Source organism: Chaetodon auriga, chromosome 6 (genome assembly GCF_051107435.1).
Source record: "Chaetodon auriga isolate fChaAug3 chromosome 6, fChaAug3.hap1, whole genome shotgun sequence".
Lineage (NCBI taxonomy): Eukaryota > Metazoa > Chordata > Actinopteri > Chaetodontiformes > Chaetodontidae > Chaetodon > Chaetodon auriga.
This window is the reverse complement of record NC_135079.1, coordinates 2,940,001-2,960,214: the sequence shown is the minus strand read 5'-3', so window position 1 is coordinate 2,960,214 and position 20,214 is coordinate 2,940,001. Positions and strand designations below refer to the sequence as shown.

General features: G+C 44.8%; 1 protein-coding gene across 12 annotated transcripts in view; it reads left to right on the top strand.

Annotated features, from left to right (window-relative positions):
• The window catches only part of LOC143322139 (suppressor of tumorigenicity 7 protein homolog), a 44,368-nt gene that overhangs the window by 13,124 nt on the left and 11,030 nt on the right, over positions 1-20,214 (top strand). For 8 of the 12 annotated variants that reach the window (XM_076733090.1, XM_076733092.1, XM_076733094.1 and 5 more), the window contains 2 exons: positions 14,925-15,007; positions 17,244-17,403. In XM_076733090.1, the coding sequence (XP_076589205.1) occupies positions 14,925-15,007; positions 17,244-17,403 (243 nt within the window). Of the gene's footprint in view, positions 1-6,804; positions 7,116-14,924; positions 15,008-17,243; positions 17,404-20,214 lie in introns of those variants that run through there. The other 4 variants (XM_076733087.1, XM_076733085.1, XM_076733084.1 and 1 more) reach the window with 4 other exon arrangements.

Genomic DNA, 20,214 nt, shown 5'->3' with positions numbered 1-20,214 from the left:
ATGACAGCGCAGTATTTTAATGCAAAGCTAAATGGCATTGGTGCAGCACCATGGCCACAGTGCATACGCAACATACAGAGAAGATTAATGTGTGAACCAATGAGTAACCGTTCACAGGATTTAGTTTGCGAGAGTGTTATAAAACAGTTCCAAAGTCCTTCCTATTTCCTATTTCTGTTTTCTGTGACTGAGAAAGAAATAGAGAAATTTGATTGGCTGTTCATGGCAGATGGCCACAAGCTATGAAGAACTTTTTACAGTTTAGATTGTTGACTGTCAACATGTCTGTGTTTCCATGATTATTCATCCCTGCAGTAAACTTACTTGCTGATTGTGGTGCTTTCAGTGTGACCACAGCAGTATACTTAACCGCACCAATTAGAGGTGTGTACAGTGCATGTACTGTGTGTGTACAGTACATGTACTGTGTGTGTACAGTACATGTACTGTAGTATCTGAAACACAGTCAGTCCCTCAGTTGCTTGTTTAAACTAGATCACACTCGTCGGTGCTACCACCAATTGCAGCCACCAAGCAGTCTTGTCAGTATATGCCAGTTTGATGTCAGATTTTCATGGGAAATAAGCAGTTTCTTCCTTCCACGGAGCTTTGTGCAAATTCATTCATAGCTTTTTGAGATTTCTCTGGCAGAAAGGGGCAAAATCACAATACCCGTTCAACTCTTCAGGTTTAGGTCATAAACTCAGCAGCATTTGTTGAAACACTCAGATTTAAGTGGAGCCCCTTTTACAGGCTATTTCCTTGGAATTGCTTTGCTAGGAAACAGCTTGGGTCCAGGTTTATTTCCAAGCAGCAAACACTGCATCTCCAAACACTACAACGGGAAATGAACTCGGACACATTTAGAAAGTTTTTTTCCACTGGAGACGGTGAAATCGTCTCAGGAAATGGAGCCCATGTTAAAAATGATTCCTCAAAGTGAAACGTCTTAAACTGTATGAGCTGCTGATCTCCTGCAATCTTCCGACTGACCTTATCTGCTGTCTTTTTTTTTTTCATAATATATGAAACTTAAATTATTTTTTTAATAAGATTTTTCCAAAGCAATGATCCAAATCTTGATATTTTGCTGTCATCACAATCCCACTGGTCACAGGTCCACCACTGCAGACTATGTTTCATTGAGAAAGACATTGAACCTGTACCTCAGGACCGTCAGATTTTAATAAGCCAACTTTAGTCTCAAGTATATCCAGACTGAGAGTAACAAAAACCTGGCGAGCGCTCGCACTCACGGCTGGTGTTCCCAAGCACTGCCCTTCTGCTCGGCCTCGCTCTGCAGCACTGTGGATAATACAATCATCTAAAAGTCTAAAAATTTGCCTCTATCATAGTGTCTTAAAATAAGCCATAACCACATTACTTCTGAGACATTAGCGTAATTACTGTGAATGTTCTGCTGCCAAACTGTCGGCGGAGAAAAAAAATTGTCAGCCTCTATCAACCTCTGCGCTGCGCTCGACATCGTTGGTCAGCGTTCAGGTTCGGTGGGAAATGTGCCGAATTGCTTCCTGGCATCGAGCAGGGACGACTCTGTTCCCCTTTTCTCATATTGGCAGATGGTAGAGGGAGTGGAAAACTACGAAAATCACTCCCAACGTGTTTGTCCTCTTCAGTACAACCAAAGACAAAACAATGCAAATCCTGTTTGCGTATATCGACCACAGATCTGACAGCACACAGAGGAGAGTTTGATCCACTTAAGATATGTTCCCCAAACATATCTACTGATCATCCTCAATCAACAGACCCGTCCTTGTTTTTTTACCGTTTTAACAAAGTGAAACGTCGATACAGTATGACAGACTAAATGTGGTGCTTGCAAAAACCAAAGTCCATGGATGACAGACCAGCACGACCTTTAGTGTTTTTCTATTTCAGCGATACTGAATGGCCTAAAACGAAGCTTTTATTCAGGCCTTTGGAAGCGATGTCTTTGTAGGCATTATTAAGTGAATCAGGACTGGATGTTATAAACACGACATTCGAAGTTGGCCTCTCCTCCCCGCCTCTAACACACCAGAAGCGCACACAGTCGCTTCCTCTTGGATTCTGCTGACGAGCTGACGATCTGGATGTGCCTGCTGTTATTGGCTGGGGGCTACACACCCACCGCCCACAGGCTGAAGCCCAGAAATGTCCCGAACACAGCAAAATAAGAAGATACAGGCAGGGAGCAGAGTCTCTGCAGACAGAGACACTGCCACACACTGCTCATGGCTCATAAGTAATGAATTAGAGGGATTACTTTTGTATGAGTCCATATTTTTTTAGGAAAATCCTGCTCATTCTGCCTTTAAAAAGCAGCCCCTCGTGTCATTTCCTTCTGTTTCAACAGCCAGCCGGACTGAAACGCACCTCAGTGACACCAGTGTGAGCAGAAACATCATCCTCTGCACACACTTCTGGGTTAATGCAATTACCTGGTTACACACATATACAGAGCTCGTTTCTAGACGTTTGACCTCATCAGCTGTCGCCTCCCTGCCCCCATCTCTCTTTTCAGCAAACCAGTTCAGCAGAGGTTTCGGTAAATGGCGACCGCGTTCTGTCTTGCTCTCTCTCCTTTGGCCTGACTGTTATAAGACGTTATGAGGAAAAAGTGGATGATTCAGTAGCTGCAAATAAGTCTGCACTTTCTCGAAATGGAGGTCAGTACTTGCAGTTGCCTGGGTGGTACAACATTATATTCCTGCCTGAAGGGGTATTGATTTTTTTCTTTTAAAGTCATTTAAACTTTATCATTAGTACACAACAAACAGTGACAAAAAGTAGGAGAGAGGGGAAGTGAATAACTTATTACAAAAACTTCAAGGTCGGATTCAAACCAGTGACTTGCAGTTAAATAAGATGCACCTCAGCCCATTCAATCAGTCCTGCAGCCTCGGGGCTATTGATCGCCTGATGTCAACCTGTCTTGGAGGAACAACGATCTTATTACCATTGATGTGAACTGAAGGGACCAACGGTGACATAGCACTCTTTCTGTTAGTATTACGATCAGTTTAATAAGTTCTTAGAAGCTGAGGTTGAGGGGTCCATTGGGGTCCTATAGTGCTGTTGGAATGGAAACGTAGCTTGTAGTTCCTTCCTTTGTTTATTTTGCTACCACAGATCGGAGTATATGATTGCACACTGGCCATTTATGTAGGGAGCATGCATTGTAAGCTGTCTAAGCACACTTCAAAAAGCACTACACATGAATGAAGACTCAAGGTTTTCCTTCAGAGGGCTTGTTAATTTGATGGTTTGTTGATCAGAGCACATCGCCCTGCTCGTGCCTGAGCCACATTCGTTTACTCACTGTGTGCGTCTGACGTATTTGAAGTATTTTTGGACGTTTTATGAGGGAGGTAGCAATAGGGAGATGCCATGAAATGACAGAACAAAGACTCCCATAAGTCTGGGAAATAGGAGTTTGCAGCGAGGCGAGCTGGCCAGGCTGTGTGAATTCGATAACAATGCAGGGAGAGTTGAGTTCCTGTCCTGCAGTAAATGTCGGCATTGGAGGTTTACCTTTATCTCTTCTGTAGCTTGTAACTAGTACTGCTGTATTTGTCATATTTCTCCTGTTCTATAGAGGTAATGAACAGTTTTTCCTCTTGTCTTTTTCTCAGTCCATATTAATCCATGACCATGCTGCGTTGCATATTATTAATACTGATCTGCACTGGTTTGCGTGACTCCCTGTGTGATTACAGGTCCTGACGTCAGCAGGATTATATCAGTTACATCATTATGTATGTGAAACCTTTACTTCCTGATCATCTGGTGTGAGCACATTCGCAGTTTGGAGCATAAGTGATCTGTAATGTGCACCATTGCATGTGTGATGCAGTGCAAATTCAAAATCAATGAGGATGTTGAAAGTCCTCTACGGTGTCCATAACCTGAAATAGAGTGACACTGATCAACATCTGGCAGAAACCTGAACTCTACACCAACTGGAGACCAGGCTATTCCTGTGTAAGATTAATGTGAGAACACCAGCAGTATGCCTTCTGATAAGGATGAGCTCAGGCGAACGCAATTGGCAAATGGAGGCATGTTTTGATTGTGGGAGGATTGCTGCGGGCCATACCGTCGTCATATCGCTCAAACGTTGTGTAAGTGCTCTTTCATCAGCGGACACGATGTTTTGTTTTTTTTTCATCTGGATATTATTTTGCCTGTTGCCTGGCGAGATCACATCGTCTTTCCATGCAGTGATCAGCCACTGATGGGCTTTGAGCAGACTTGCTGAGGTGGCTCCAGGTTGCGTGTTGTATTCCTCTGTCGGTGCCCATGAGCAGGATAAGGTGCTTACAGAAAATGGCCATTTGATGAAAGCCAACCAGCACTCAGTTATCAGCAACCAGTTATCTCTGTTGCTGTGGTAACCCCGTAAGAACGGCAAAACGGCAGAGCGATCGGGTTTCTGTGGTAACTGCTGACTTCTGCTATTTTTGTCTCTTGAGCTCATATAGTGGCTGGAAGTTGAACTAGCCAAGAATGAGGCTTAATTTAGATAAAGGATCTTCAGAGACACTAATGTATTCTCATGGATCATGACCTCTGACCCTGAATCCTCACCCAACACATGAAAGAGCTGGAAGCCTCTGTCCAGAAAGCTGTGCGCTCTGTTACACATGCGTTATTGCATTTTAAGAGAGCAAACTTAAACCTGGCTCAGTCACCTCCGCTGCTCAGATCAGGGTTTCCATTCTGACTGGAGGTAAAGATATCAGCTCTGTGTGGCATGTTCTTGAAAGCATCCACCAAAAGGAAGGTGTCGCTTTGCACAGTTTTTTATTTATTGCCAAATTCATTGAAAATATGATTAATTGGGAGTTACACCAGGTTTGACTGCAGCAAACATTTTTTCCTTTTGCCTTTACTGTGTAATAATAAACATTCCACATCTTAAAATGACTGCACAGATTCAGAGGAACCTTAGGTTTATGTATCCTTGAGCTGACCATCAGGTCCTCAAGAAGACATGAACAGTGTTTATCTGCTGCTTTACAAGAGGATTATTTCTGCCCAAGGCTTCCTTAAACCATCGTTGTTTGTCACTGTAAGAACAGTGAAGCAGCGCTGGGGCTTCATTCGTGTTGTTTCATGATTCATAATTGTTGTCATTGTTTTGTTGGTCAGTTCTGAAGGTGGTCTCTTGCCTCGATCATCCATGGCTGTTCAGTGCTGCAGAATCAATCCAACCACCAGTGTTCAAACAAGATCTGAGCTATTTAATAGAAAAACCTGGAAACGTTTTTACGTCATCTACAGTCATTTTACTGCCATTCAGAATCTCCATATACGGACCCGAGGCTGGTCGTGAAAGTCTTCAGCAAACAGGACCAGCTCCCAGGCCATTAGCTGCCGCCATCCATAACGTCCGTGGTCCGCGGGCCGTGCCAACAGCAACAGACCTCAGACTCGTGAGTTTTAATGATCGTAGGCTCGGCCAGAACCAGGGGAGGTGAGGTCATTCCGTGGCTCTTTAACTCAGCCTCAGCACGCTCACCACGCTTGCAGTGGAAATTGTTAAATATTTCTGAGAAGCTCAACATATTAAGCATAGGACAACCATTTCTGGAATTTCAGCGGGGCTGCTTCCCACCGAGGCCACAAATGAGAAACACTCCACTCCACACTGCCACTTGGGCTCCGACCGTCCACTAAACGTCATTACATCCATCACCTTTAACGTCCTGAGTCCGGTTTGAACCACCGATCAGCTGTTAATGCAGCAGCTGTGCCACTGCCTGTGTTCTAGTGTAGTTTTCAATGTACACACCTGGATTTAAACACTCGTCACTGGCACATGCTGGGAAAATCTCACATTTGACAACAGGGTAATGATCAATCTCACAATTAATTAACATCTCTTAGCTTTAAGGGAGCCCTGCCATCAAAAACAAAAGAAACATTTCACTCTCTCCTCTGATTCCTGATTGGACTGTAAAATGTGAATTGGCATCCTCCTCATGATCAGAAAGGTGCTCTCAGCTCTAGTTAATGGTATTGTTGCTCGTGCGCTGGAGGAACAGGGTTCATTACGAGGCCGTTGGTTGAAGACTGATAATTCTTCATGGTTGATCTTCAAGGAAGCGCAGTGATAATTGAATCGGTTCAGTGGGATCGCGTAGAGGAAATCACCGCATTTGTCATCATCATGTTGAAACACTAGCATAGAGCTGCGGCTAACCTTGTCAGCCATTTAATTTCACTGGACTCTCCTCCGTCGTCCCTCTCTAGTACGTCAGCAGGCTGGAGAAAGATGGAAAGGACGTGTCCTGTGACCAGAGGGTCACTGGATCTAATCAGTGGCTCAAGTGGGAAATTCTGTGTCCAGTGAAAGTTAATGACAATGATTCAGCCTCCCCTAACAACTGCTGCTGAGGGGCTGTAGAGCAAGGCACTTAAGCCCCAATTACCCCATTGAAGCCGGTCAGTGGCCATATGGAAGACTGGAGCCATACTGGGCTGATTGTAGAGCTAATGTGTGTAACGTCAAACAAGCTGCTGCGTAAAAGCAGGACGGATTCCTCGGAAAGCTCTGCGGACGAATAAAGAATATTTCCACTACAATAATCCTGAGCTTTGGCTATCTGTAAATCTGCACCGACACTGCTTCATCCATTCTGCTGTAGGGTCATTTAGGGGTTGTCATGGTTACCTCTGCAGGAGGAGGCTAAGGAGCACTTGCTCCCGCCCCCTTTCATTAAAATCCATGTTATTGATTGGCTGCACCGGTGTCTACAGACCCCCCCTCCTGTACTTCTTCTGCTGGGTTACAAGCGGGAGAGCAGGACAGAGCCGGCTGACAATTGTGTCGGCCTGCTGTCACTCACAGACAGCGGCCAATCAAGAAAAACAAAGCAGACCGGGGGCCCCCCCACTCGTAAATGTGCTCTGTGAAAGACAGCTAGCCGCTGCTGAGCCTGCTGCATGGATGTGGACAGCCACTGGAGACATAGTCTGGACTTCTGGTGGACGAGGGACAGAATCTCACTTTGGCTGCGTCTTTGCCAAAGACACTTTTGCTGAAAAGGAGAAGCAGCCCTGCTCGCGTGTTGGTGGCTCTCGTGGACGTCTGAGTGGAATGGAGGGTGAGTAATGTGGTGTTGCTTGGTTTGGTCTGCTGCTGACACGCTGTGTGTCGTCAGGAACTCCACGGCGGCTCTGCTCCTCATCTTTTCCCTTGCAAATGGCCTTTGTATTGTGTACAGCAGGTGGCCCTGTACGTTTTGTATTGATATTCATGAAGTGGACGGTTTGCTCAGCGCGTGGGCGAGGCCCTGCTGGCTGTGTGTGTGTGTGCGTGTGTGTGTGTGCTGCTTGCCTCTTTATGTCTTGGTTGTATATCTGTGTGTGTACTGTATGAGGGATCCACTGGTGGGAGCAGATATCTGTGTTTACATAGTGGCTTGTTGAGCAGAGCTCGACTAAGCCCGAGGAGAGGGAACGTCGTTCAATCTTCGTATTTATTTTCCATCCATGTCCCGTATGTTTGTTTTCTTTGTTTACTTTTATTCTCCGTGGTTAAGGAAAATAGTTAAAAATAAAAGGTTGTTTGACAGATTGTGTCAGCCCTCACAGCCTCCCGCACAACATCTTAGTTGTTGTTTGAAAGAAATACAGCCAGGGAACTGCCTTATCCATCAGCCAGGCAGCAAGCAGAGCAAAGAAAATTAATTAATGAATCTCTCTCCCCCCGTCTATTCTCTCTTTTGCCGTCGCTTTATTGACATGAAGGGAAAATGATGATAATACTAAAGCATTTCAAGGCTCCACAAAGCAATTTGTCCATTGCATTCAATTTAGAATGCATGACAGACGTGGAGAAATCAAAACAAACCAACGAAAACACAGTTGTTACCTGCAGGAGAGAGCAGATGTCAGACAGCAGGTACATTAGTTCATTTTCATGGCACAAACGAGAGCAGGAGAAATCAAAAAATGAAGTTAAAACTACTGATCTCAGTTCAGCGAGGACAAAGTTACTGCACTTTCTGACAGCGTCAAAGACAAAACCTTTGGGAACATTTCAGCAAATTCAGGATGATGTTCTCTCTTGTTGAGAATCACATACAAAATAACATTTAAAGGGAGTGACAGCTTGACACAATCTCTTTTCTCTTTGCAGACAGTTTTTTGTGTCTCTCTTTGTTACCGTTTGACTGACACGTCTTCATTTAGATGATGGATTCTGAATGCTTGGATTCGACTTTGCGAGAAGAGTCCGACATCGAATTAAAGTTTCATGCTGAGATCTAAGATGTTTCTCTCTTTGCAACGTGGATCAGTTCAGTATTTATAGGTTTGCATGTTTAGCATTAACCATACGACTCCGGATTCGATTCATCTCCTGGTCTGTTCGGTCAGGAAAGATGCTGCTGGTACTTCTTACTGCAGAAAGTACCAGTTCAGCTCTACATCCGCTGTTTGGAAGTACGTCTACTGACACCTGAAATAGATTTCTAGAATTTAAAATGAGAGATTTTGAGTTAGCCCTTTATCTCCGTGTCCTTGGATGACATTCTCTCTGTCGCTGTGCTTATTTCTCATGTTGAAGATAAGCTTGAGGAGCATCAATTGAGCAGCGCTGGTGTCACCTCATCAGTCATTTTATGCCGCAGCCGGCAACTGAGCGTCTGTAGGTGGCACTGAACAGTGATCAGTCTGTGGACGTTTTTCTTATAGCTGTTTAATTCTTATGCATGCTTTACCTTGTTTACACTTGCAGATGCAGGCATACATTACTAACCTCCACACAACAGCACAGAATCTTATAAACGCCTGCAGCATCGTTGCGTATAACATCCACACATGTGACTCAGAGAGAGGCTAACTTACCTGCTGCTGCTGTGACAGATGCTGGCTGCACTCTGCCTCTCTCAAAGGTCAACAGAGGTAGTTAGACCCAGACAGGCTCCGCTAGCAGCCCCATCAGTCAGGGCCAGCCACTAGAGCCAGGCTATGAAGCGCTCCATAATCAGCCCCGCCAACAAACATTTCAGGCATGAGCAGCCGAGCCAGAGCGACTGACAGCTCGTGTCAGGATGCAGGCAGCCTGCAGGAGAACTTTGTCTCATGTTACTCACGCGCTGCTCCTTATGCTGATGTTTGACATTATGGCTTCTTTGCCCCCTGAAAGGTTTCCAATCGACAATAGAGAAAATATCTCAGTGCCACGTTCTCATCTCCCATAACAATCCCACAATCCTTTGCCCGTCTTAGCATCTGCTAAGCTGTTATGAGGCCATTCATATGCACTTTGCAATCTAAAAACATGAAAACAGAAACTGTCAAATACTCCAGTCCCACACGTGAAAGGATATCAGTTTGATGACACAGCAGCACTTAAAAGGATTTCAGTCAGTCCTGTCACTAATACTGCAGTATTGAAGTCTTGGCTACTGTAGTACATTAACGTTTATGTTCTCGAACCATCTCTCCACACCCCTGGCTTTATGTTTCCAGTCACTGTCTCACTGTTTTGTCTTTCTTCCAGCGCAGAATTTAAAATAAAACAGTCTCTGTTAAAAGTTTCAGGGTGTTTGATCGATGAACAGGGGACTCACAGAGGTTTAACTCACAGTTTTACAGATTTAGAACAGTGCGGGATTGTAAACACAGTTTACTGGCTGAAGACAGAAAGCCCCCAAAAGGAGCGAGAAGTGAAACTGCAGCACAGGCTGACACAGCGTCACTATCACAGTATCTGCTGATAACAGAATGTGTCATGGCCCAAATACTGTGTGATTTCACTGTATGCAGTCGGCCAGTGCTTTTAAGTACTTTGTTCCAACAATGCTTTGTACTCTATTGGGCATAAATGTTGAACTTCAAGTTTCACCTCCCAAAGACAGGTGTTGTCAAACCAGCCTCCATGTGCAAAAGCATGCATCTGCGCTGTTGCGGTACGGGTGCTTGGAGCAACCAAAAAGGACGACAGAATCACATTTCAGCAATCCTTGCTCACATTTTATGTACCACATAAAAGTGACACTATAATACATCTTATATTAAATAAGTCTGTGTTACGTTGTAATTATATTTAAAGGTCAAGGAAACCCACTGTTTAAAAGTCAAGTTTTTTTAAAGTTCGATAAATGCGTGATGTCAGCGAACAGTCGTAGAATCAGTAATCTCAGGATGGACCAGTTTGGGACGGATCGATTTTTACCGTAAACGAGCAGCTCGAGGCAGTAATATTAAAAGCACCTCATGACTCCATAATGAAATAGACTTTTCATTTGTTCTCTTGTGTAGTTAAAGGACATCGCTCCGTGTGTGTGTGTGTGTGTGTGTGTGTGTGTGTGTGTGTGTGTGTGTGTGTGTGTGCATTAATGAGAGTCGCCGTGCGTCTGAATATGTGCGTGTTCACGTGCGTCTCAGCGTGCGTCCTTTGTCATTCCGGTCATGCCAGCAGTCTGCCGACCGTCCCCTCTTCACTAAAGGTCACGTCTCCTGTTGTCTCTGGTGACATTTAGTCCTCAGTCTGTCAGAATTTGTCTCTTCAATTCATCACGTTCTCCTCCCAACATGCTCTCTGGCTGCCTCCTGACCAATGAAAACTCTCGGGAGCGTTAACAGCCAAAGAGGTGGAGATGTGGCATAAACAGGATCATCAGTTTGAATTACAGACCAGCAATGAAAGCTGGTGAATGAGAAATCTGCCGTTTAAGCTCGACTTGCTGAGCCCAGTGATGAACAGCCATCAGTCAAATTAAGTGACAGCAAATTGCTTGACTGTATTTTTGATAACTGGCTCATAAGTTAGACGATGAATTAAAAGAATAACTGAGCGATGGATGGATAATGAAACGATGCTTGTTGGGTGGTTGAATCGCTCAGGCCCAGTGGCTCTGGGCTCTGTTTTTTTCCATTCATCACACAACCGTTTCTATAACTTCTCATTTAAACAATACGAGGAATACGACGTCACATCTCCTCTCTCTCTTTGAGCGTGGCTGTTTGGAAAAACTAGAAATGCTCTTGACTTCCGATGCGGTCGGACAGCACATCTTATGAACGTGGTGTGGCTCGGTGTAAACCCTCTCAGTGACAACAGGACGCTCTGTCGCTCTTTGAAGCAGTGGGCTGTCAGATAAATCAACAGACACCTTTTAGCGAGGCGATCAACCCCCGGTGCGTGATTGCAGCTGATGTGAGGCCGTGTGGATGTGAGGATGTTCTCCAGCAGATCTTTGTTCTGCAGAACCAAATGAATGAAGGCTAAAAAGGAGCTGACTTGAAGCTCAGCGGGCTGATTTTAAAACAACACAAAAGCCACGTTTACTGAGAAACACTGTCCTCCTCTGCAGGCTGAATGATTGAAGGTGAACACATTCCTGATAGCAGAGAGCCTTTTTTTTTTTTTTCCTGGCTGGCTTGGTTGATGATCGCTTCATTCGATGCACACGAAGAGGGAACAGGAACATCCAGTCTCTGTGACCTTGTTATATACTGCACATGGAAGAATCGCTCTGTCTGTACGGTGTTAATGCGGGACTGGTTTTGGGCAGAAGGTGAACAGACCATCATGTGTACAAAGGAAGAAGCCGGACGTCTTCGTGGAGGGACTGAGCATCTTTTTTGGCTTCTCCCAGAAGTACACGCTGCACGCAGCACAAAGCACCATTAAAAACATACAATGCTGCGAACGTGCAGGTGGCAGCGGAGAGGTTACAGAAAGTAACGCGTGTTCCCTGATGCATCCATTCGGTGTTCAGTGTCCGTGTGGCCGAGGGAGTAAATGGCTTCTTGTATATGCTCCGGCTGGCCCTTGGGACCCCGAATTGACGACCATTCGGGAGCGGTTCAGGCTCTGGGTGTAGTGGGTGCAGTGGGTGCAGTGGGTGTAGAGGGTGTAGAGGGTGCAGTGGGTGCAGTGGGTGCAGTGGGTGTAGAGGGTGTAGAGGGTGCAGTGGGTGCAGTGGGTGTGCGGTGTCTGCCGTTATGTTTAGCTGTTCTGTGCCCAGCACTGTCAGATGCATTGCTAAGTAGTTGTCGAGGCTTTCAGTCAGCTTCCCTGCAGCGTTAACTGTTTTCAAGAGTTTGTTTTTGCTCTTTGCGCTCGAGTACCAAGCTGTTATATTAAATGATAAAATGCTTTCCGCCTGGCTCCTGTATGCCATTTTCAAGTATGTGTTGGCTAACTCTTCAGACTCATTAAACACGATCTCTGATTGGCTCTCGTGAAAATGCTCTCTGACTTCTCATTGAAAGTTAGTGTCTGATCAATGACCCCAACGTTCAGGGAGAACTCTCATTCTCACTGTGCTTCTAAATTTAACTGCGTGACATTGAGGCTTGATTACATTTTAGTTTAATTTAGTTTAATACTCAGTTGATCTCCAAATGGGAAATTCATTTTAGAACTTACCCGAGGATTATGTAATTAAATTACACGAGGAGGATCCATTGCTCTTGTCTGTCGGCCTTGATTCCAGGACATCCAGTCAACAGAGGGTCTGTTTTCTTACAGTGCAGCCCGACTGAAGGTGTCGTGTCCAAAGACGGATCAAACAGCGCTGCAGCTAACAGTTTGTTAATTCATAAATTGATTATTTCTAGTCTCTAAAATGTCTCTAGATGAGGAAGAATGCTGGTCACATGCTCCCAGAGCCCAAGACTGTCCGTCCGTCCGTCCGTCCGTCCATCCAGAGGTCCAAACCTCAGGGATTTAATTTACAGTGTTTTTGATTAATTGACTGTTTCCTCTCTTGAAAATCAACTGTTGAAATCTGTGCCTTTTGGATTCTGCCCGCCCCGCTCTATTGGTTTATGTGAACAGACCAAATGTTAACCATGACTACATTTTTCAGATTGACAAAGATGAGGAAAGTGCATCACCAGCCAGACATCAGTATCCTCTCATCAGTGCAGGCTGACAGCAGCTGTTAGGCCCGTTTGACCACAGGCCAGCCTGAAAGACCCTTTTCTGCCTGGACGAGAGCCTGCACTTCACAGCAGTGAATAGCTGACCAGCTGCACTTACTTTATGCACGTGTGTGTGTTTCTGTGCGGGGACGAGGCTGGTGTTCGTCTGAGCCGAGTCTTTGTCCCACCCAACACCCCCCACCCACATGTAGTGTCTTTCAGCCCAGGAGTCCAGTGAAGAACGGGCGGGTCATCTGTAGCCACCAGCTGAACCAGACATCAGTGGAATGTCTCACTGTAGTATTAAATATCTTTCTTTTTTCTTTATAATTTCTTATGTTTTTGTCATTTTGGCTGCCACTCCTGTCAGTCCTGATAACGTTTTACTCACCAGCTTCACCCCTGAAGCCTCCAGGTCTGCTGCTCTGAGCAGCCACAGGGGTTGGGGTTTGTTTGAGGGGTCAGTTATCAGTTAATCTCTCTAAGCAGGTCATTATTTATGCTCTGTGTTGTTCCTGATACACCATCTTTGTCAGTTCATCCTGCTTTTCTATCTCCTGATTTTTCCTCCAAGCTCAAATTTCTGTGGCTAATGAGTCTATCAAAGGCAGCAGTTCCTAACCTGCATCTGTCTTAACGTGACCAGCGTTAAAGCATAAAAGCAGGCCTTCAAAATCATAATCCACCGAATTTCAGTGAGAGAAACACTCCATCTGAAAGCGCGAACAGTTCTCAGGTAGCGAACAGAAAGGTCACAGCTCCAAACATCATCTGATTGTAACCAGCACTTTTTTTCTCCTCTTAGAGGTGTTTGTGAAATTGAAACATAAATTGAAAACAGATGGCAGAGGAGGACTCTGTGACACTGTTTTGCTGCTTCATCCTGCGATAATATCACTTGCGTTCCAGCTAAAACACCTTAGTCACACTCATTCTTTCCAACAGTCAGGGCAGGAAACTGAGTTGCGTCAGTGACTCTAAAAGTAGTCCACACAAGTGGAGGAAAATCACCACACGATCTGCTCCAAAAACTATAAATACAGTACCTTCTAGTACTGCTGGTAGAGTACAAATACACCGCAGCCATGGCCAACATGTATCATCGTAACGGTGCTGCTTGCTGGTGTTTAAGAGGAGCGTGGAGCAGCTCTGTGCTGTAAGGCTGGAATTGATATGGATCATTGACTCAGAGTTGTAATTTTCCAGTTCACAGGATCTCATATAACTGGAACAAGAAAATAAATTGTATAGAAACCCGACTTTGCTCTGGCAGGATTGAAGGGTGATGAGAGCTGGTATGGAATTTGGGACGTAAAGTGAACCTATAAATACTTCGGCGCCTTTTTGACATCTGTCACCTTTTCTAGTCGCTGACAGTGCTGATGAAACGTGCTCATGCTGATCAGTGCTGGTATACGGTCGTAGTGGTGAATCTGTAGCCTTGAACGCAGCGTTCAAGGCTGTTTGAGTAGCTGATCATCTGAACTGGGTTTGGAAAATCAACTACTTGCTACACACAAGTCAAACGCGAGTGAAGTGACCAATGTTTCTCCTCTGTCAGACGCTTTGGACTCAACAAAAACTTGTATTTGCACGGTGAAATTTGAAATTGCTTGTGAATATTATATTTCAGTTCAAGCTGCCGGCTGAGCTTCGTATCCTCCTGGTTTTCTACCCTCGATGCGTCTTCAGCCTGTAGCGAGGCTTACCCTGGTCCCCTGGTGTTGTGTAATTTCACATCTGAGCAGCAGGGCTCTCTGGGAAATGCCAAACCCTGCATGTGGATGATGTGTTTTACATGAAACGTTTCATGTCTTGAAATCACGAATGTCCTTGAATCCTCGGAGTCGTTGGGATGTTTTTCACGCAGTCTTCACTCGCCTTCTGTGCAGACATGACCTAGTTTTTTTAGACGTTCAGTGTGATTCTACAAATATCTTTTCTAAGGTGTCCTCTGTGGCGCAGAAGAGAGGTTTCCTCGTATCTGACGTGAGCTCTGACCTGTTCTTCTTTTTGTGTCCTCTCCACAGTAAGCATGTTTCTCAACACCTTGACGCCCAAGTTTTACGTGGCTCTGACGGGCACCTCCTCCCTCATATCAGGACTCATATTGGTAAGAAACACATATTTTGGTGCTGATTTTAAAGTGAAATTTGATGTTGCCTCATACACACAGATGTCACTTGAAGTAATTATTCCTCGAGTCACACAGTGTGTGTGACTCCTGGCTAAGAGCACGTTGTTCTGGTGCATCAGCTAAAAGCACAGAAAACACGTGATGACTGTGTGCTCTCTCTCGACACTCTCATTCATAACATCAAAAAGAGAAAATTAATTTTCAGAGGCGGCTCCCTCGATGACTTTATGAGCCCAGGATGTAATTTGTTAGGACTATAATCACAGGTTCACAGGCCACGAGGAGCTGAGGAGAGAGGAAATCTATACTCATTTGGTCCGTCATAAGACGAGCTGCGCAGACATGGCAGCCTCTGGCACTGTTACCGTATGTCTTCATGGCTCATCACACCGCGCAGCGCACTTTTCTAACTACAGAGAACACATTTTGGGTTGTTTTCTGCCTGAAACACTTTGAAATTAGCACCAAGCGTCTCCTTCAGCTGCTCTGGAGAAGGCAAATGTCTGAAACTATCCGTCAATCTACGGCTTGCACCTACGTCAGTCTTCAAAAATAAACAGAATAAATAAAGACGCAGGAGAATGGAACTGTTGGCAAGGCTATTCCCTCTTATGCAGGTATTTTATCTCTCTTTCAAGTTCTTCACAGAGACAGCCAACTGTGGAACAGTGTTTGGTCTGTATTTTAAAATAGCTCCTCTCTTAATTAACTGACTCTCTCTTCCCGGCGGGCTGCAGGCCAATATGTGTAGGCAGCTTAGAAAAGCTGTTGAGCTTTGCACATGCTCTGTGAGATGATTAAGAAATGTGGAAGCCAGCCGGTGTTGCAGGAGAGATACTGGTCATTTCTCTGTAATTGGAAGAGATGTTTATGTCCGATTAGGAAGGTTTCAGCTGAAGGGTTCTAGATTAGATCGACATTTAGTAAAATACCGTAGCTCCCATCAGTGTTCTGCATGTTTGTCTCACATTCATTCATTCATTTAAACCTTTACCATCAGTGCTTCTTATGTTAGTATTTTGTCTGAGGGAAGGAGCCACATCCTCTGATTTGTGTCAGGTGCAAAGTTAACCTGTACGACATCATCAAATGAAGGGAAACACGCTCTCAGCAGCTTGTCTCCGAACAGTTTGTTTGACACTGATTGCATTTTGTTTTATTTACATTTTACACAACTTTTTGGGGAATTGAGTTTTCTAAGAGCATGTCTTGCACAAATAGAAGAACTATGAATCCCGTGTAAAACATCAGACCATAGTTCATCAGTTTGTAGAAATATGTGATGAAATCTTTGGGAAACCAGTGAAATGAACCCTTTGAGCGAGTTGGCTGGTGTCAAGAAGTCATCCAGGGAGCTGGAAATCCAGAGCGGACAAAGGATGTTATGAGTATATTTCAAACCTCCAATTTGTCTTTTTTTCCCGACTCTTTGAGAAAATGAATGTTTGTCGTCACAGTCTTCTCCTCTTTGTCGCTGAACTGCTCCACCGCAGCAGCCGTGAAGCTCCACAGCTCCTGAAACCTCCACCTACTGTTGAAATGGTCATATTGTAATTGGTCAGATGTGTTTGAAACTAGCATACACAGATTTGTTTGTCAGATGGTGAAAGGAGAGTGATGGCGAGCCCCTGCACGGGGCCCAGACGTGAAGGTAAATGGATTGCACTTAGAGTATACGGTGCTTTTAACCTGAGAGCACAGCGAAGCACATCCTGATGACAGCGGAGCCGCGCTGCTCCTCGGGAGCAGTCTGGGGCTCCGAGCTTTGCTCAGGAACACTTTAACACGCAGATTAATGGACGAGCCTCTCTGCCCTCTGAGTGGGTCTCAGACATGTGTCATCATGACCCGACGGTCCGAGCAAACAGCAGGGCTCACTCATTACTTCCTCTGTAGCTGAAGGTGGTAATGGCTAAATTACAGGAGAAGCACACTCTGAGCCTTTGTGGCACGAGACTGAGACCCCCTGCTGGTGTTAATCACCCGAGCAGCTCAGTCCACATCCTGATTAAAATCAGCACAGCTGAAGTTGTTTAGCTGACGCGGTGTGTTTCTCAGCCGTGTGCTCGCCCGTCTTCACATGTGCATCCTGTTTTAAATGTGATTGGCTGGTGAAACACTGAGGGTTGACTGCATCTTTAATCTGCTCTCCACTGAATGAAAGAACTGTTCAATTAAAGACTCTCTTTCTGTTTCTCCTCGTTTCTCTCAGATATTTGAGTGGTGGTATTTCAGGAAATATGGGACCTCCTTCATAGAGCAGGTGTCTGTGAGCCACCTGCGCCCCCTGCTGGGCGGAGTGGACAGCAGCTCCCCCAGCAACTCCAACACCAGTAATGGGGAGGCCGATTCCAATCGACAGAGTGTGTCCGGTAAGAGCTGCTAGACGGAAAATACCTCTGCAGAGCAAAGAGCACCTCACAGTGCTGAGGGTAGCATCAGTATGAAGGATTTTAAGAGCGCCGGATCAGAGCTGCAGCTCGTTCTGGATGTTTGACATCATAGTCAGCATTTCCCATCACTCACAGCAGAACAAATATTAGTAATAACATGTAAATATTCACTATATTACAACATATTTACCACCATTTTCACCATTTTTCAGATCAAACCAACAAAACAGGAGATCACCACAAACACAAGAACAACCCAAACGTTAAATGTTTGTGCTGCTCGTGGGTCTTGTGATGGTCTTTATCTATTTCTTTAACTGCTGCAGAGGGCCGCCTCCGAGTCCCTGCTCCCTTCAGCCTTTCCACTCTCATTCCTTCACTGGTCCTTTCAGTTTGGTTCTGCTGCGTTAGCTTCAGAACGGAGAACTAAACAGCCAAAATGTTGTAAAATGTCAAAGCGAGTTTTCAGCTGCACTGACACAAATCCCGCTGGCCTGCTGAAGGCAGCGAAAGCATTGATTTTAGCGTGCAGTTTTCCACTCTTGGCTCGTGTTTTTACAGACATGCTATCAAAATACTGTTTTGTGCTGCAGATGTAGATCACTCTGAACACTGAACTCCAACGCAGAGACATCGTAGAGCTGATAATGTCACTTTCTTCAGTCTGTGCACTGACACTTAATTAGAGGCTGCCTGTCTGGCCTCATAGGAAGTTTATTTGAGACGCTCCATCCAGATGTCTGAAGTGAAGCTTCCAGCTGTGAATGAGAAAATATATCTTTCACTGAGTGCTGCCACGCTGTTCTGAGAGCTGCTCTTCTCTTTATGCTGCAGCTACAAGATGACACATCCATCTTCCTGCCGCTCACAAGTTAAAACCAGTTAATACAACCTTACAAACGTGCAGTATGCCGGGGTAGTATTTTCATTTTTACACACACGCTCGAGCGTGTTTGCAGCCTTTTAGCTGTATAGTAAGTGCATACACTCCCAAACATACGGTATTAACGTGCTTTCACAGCCTGTGCAATATCTGAAGTGCGTTTCTTTATTGCATCAACAAAATTAGCTAAGCCGAAAAGCCGTGATAGCTGTTTCAAAGTAAAATCAAATCGAGAAATGTAGCATAAGAAGCCATAAGAAGAGTTACTCTGTGAGTTCCACAGGGAATAAAACCCCGACCTCCGGTCTGTGCCTGCTGGTCTACTTTAGAGCAGACTGAAGAAGTCCCCGTCTGTCCGGCAGCGTCCTCCGCGGCCGCGCTCGCAGCTCTGCTGAGCGCCTTCTTGGCTTCCTCTCTGCACCAGCGACGCTTTGATCGTGGTTAATCCTTTGAATGTGTGTTTTCTCCCCCGTGGAAATTCATTCATTTCAAAGGATGAAATGTCCTGGTGCTGAATAATTCCTTTGGTTCCATTACGGGTGATAGAAGAAAACGTTTAATCCACATGTGCATCCAGAAGGCAGCATACATTAAGTGACTGTACCTGCTTTTTGTATTGAACAAAGGAATCGTGTTAGCCGCAAAGCAAAGTTGCTCAGATGCTGATGATGTCTAACCTCACCTGATCGGCCTACTCTTCACAAACCGCCTCCAAACGATCCTGTTGTCGAAGTCTCTGTGGAGGCATGATGCAGCTTTTGTTTTCAGCCGAACAACTTTGAGTTGAACGGGATTATGTGCGCGGTGTCAAATCAACAAGCAGCGATGGAGGAAGAACGGCGGTCTAATTATTTCGACTGTACTAATCCTCAGTTTTCTGGCTAATAATCTACTCGATGTAAATCCCTCCATTGAAATCGGGGTTGCGACGTGATCTTTTTCTTTGTTACAGCAGAAGTCAGAGTCAGACAGTTGAGGTGAAGTCGCCTCATTGATTAGTCACAGGTGTGCACTCGAAACGCAGCACAGCAGAAAGTCAACAGGTGTTTGAACTGATTCTGATGAGTCTGCATGAAATTCTTCTTTCTTTAACATTTCTCCTCAAAGGGTTGTTTTAGTGGCTTTTCAACTATTTGTGGAGTAAAAAAATGTCTATCTTTGATGTGGTTGAGGTGTAACTGTGGTTAGAGTTCATCGTTTAAATTATATTTATCAAGGCAAAATATCAAACATTTCATTTCTTCAGCCTTTAAAATCACAGGATTTGCTGCATTTCTCTTTTCTATATTGTTGTAAATCATTTTGGGGATTTCCAACTGCACAAAACAAGCAATATGAAGATGAGATAGACGAAACAATTAGTAGATACTTCCAAAAACTACGGTGATGAAAAGGATGGTTAGCTGTGGCCGTTGTCTCTGTTAAAGGGGGAGTTCAGCTCATTTGAAGTGCACTACCTTTGAGTTTGGGGACTTGCAAGAGACAAATTTCAAAAATCTGTGTTTTCTAAATAAAAGAGCATGTTTTGACCTGTAGGTATGGGTATGGGTCCAGCTCCCACACATCCCACAATGCATCTGGATGCCTCTTACACTCAAATCCTTCCCTAAAGGAAACTCTCATCTTTTAGTGCCTAACACAAGTTTTCTGTTTGAATTTTCCTCCGAGCCAAAGCTGGAAACCCTGATTACATCATCAGTCGTTATCTCAGATCAGCAGTTTTTGCAGGTTGAGTTTCTCCTCACGATGAAGGGCCGGAGCTTCTTACTTAGTTTAAGTCTAAAAGTGTGTTTGGTGTCAGCATTTCTAAACTCCTCATTGTTAAATCTCACATTCGTCTGTTGAGCGCTGTTCGCCAGCACACGGGCTCACGACTGTTTCCTGACAGCAGTGTGTTTGTGTGGAAG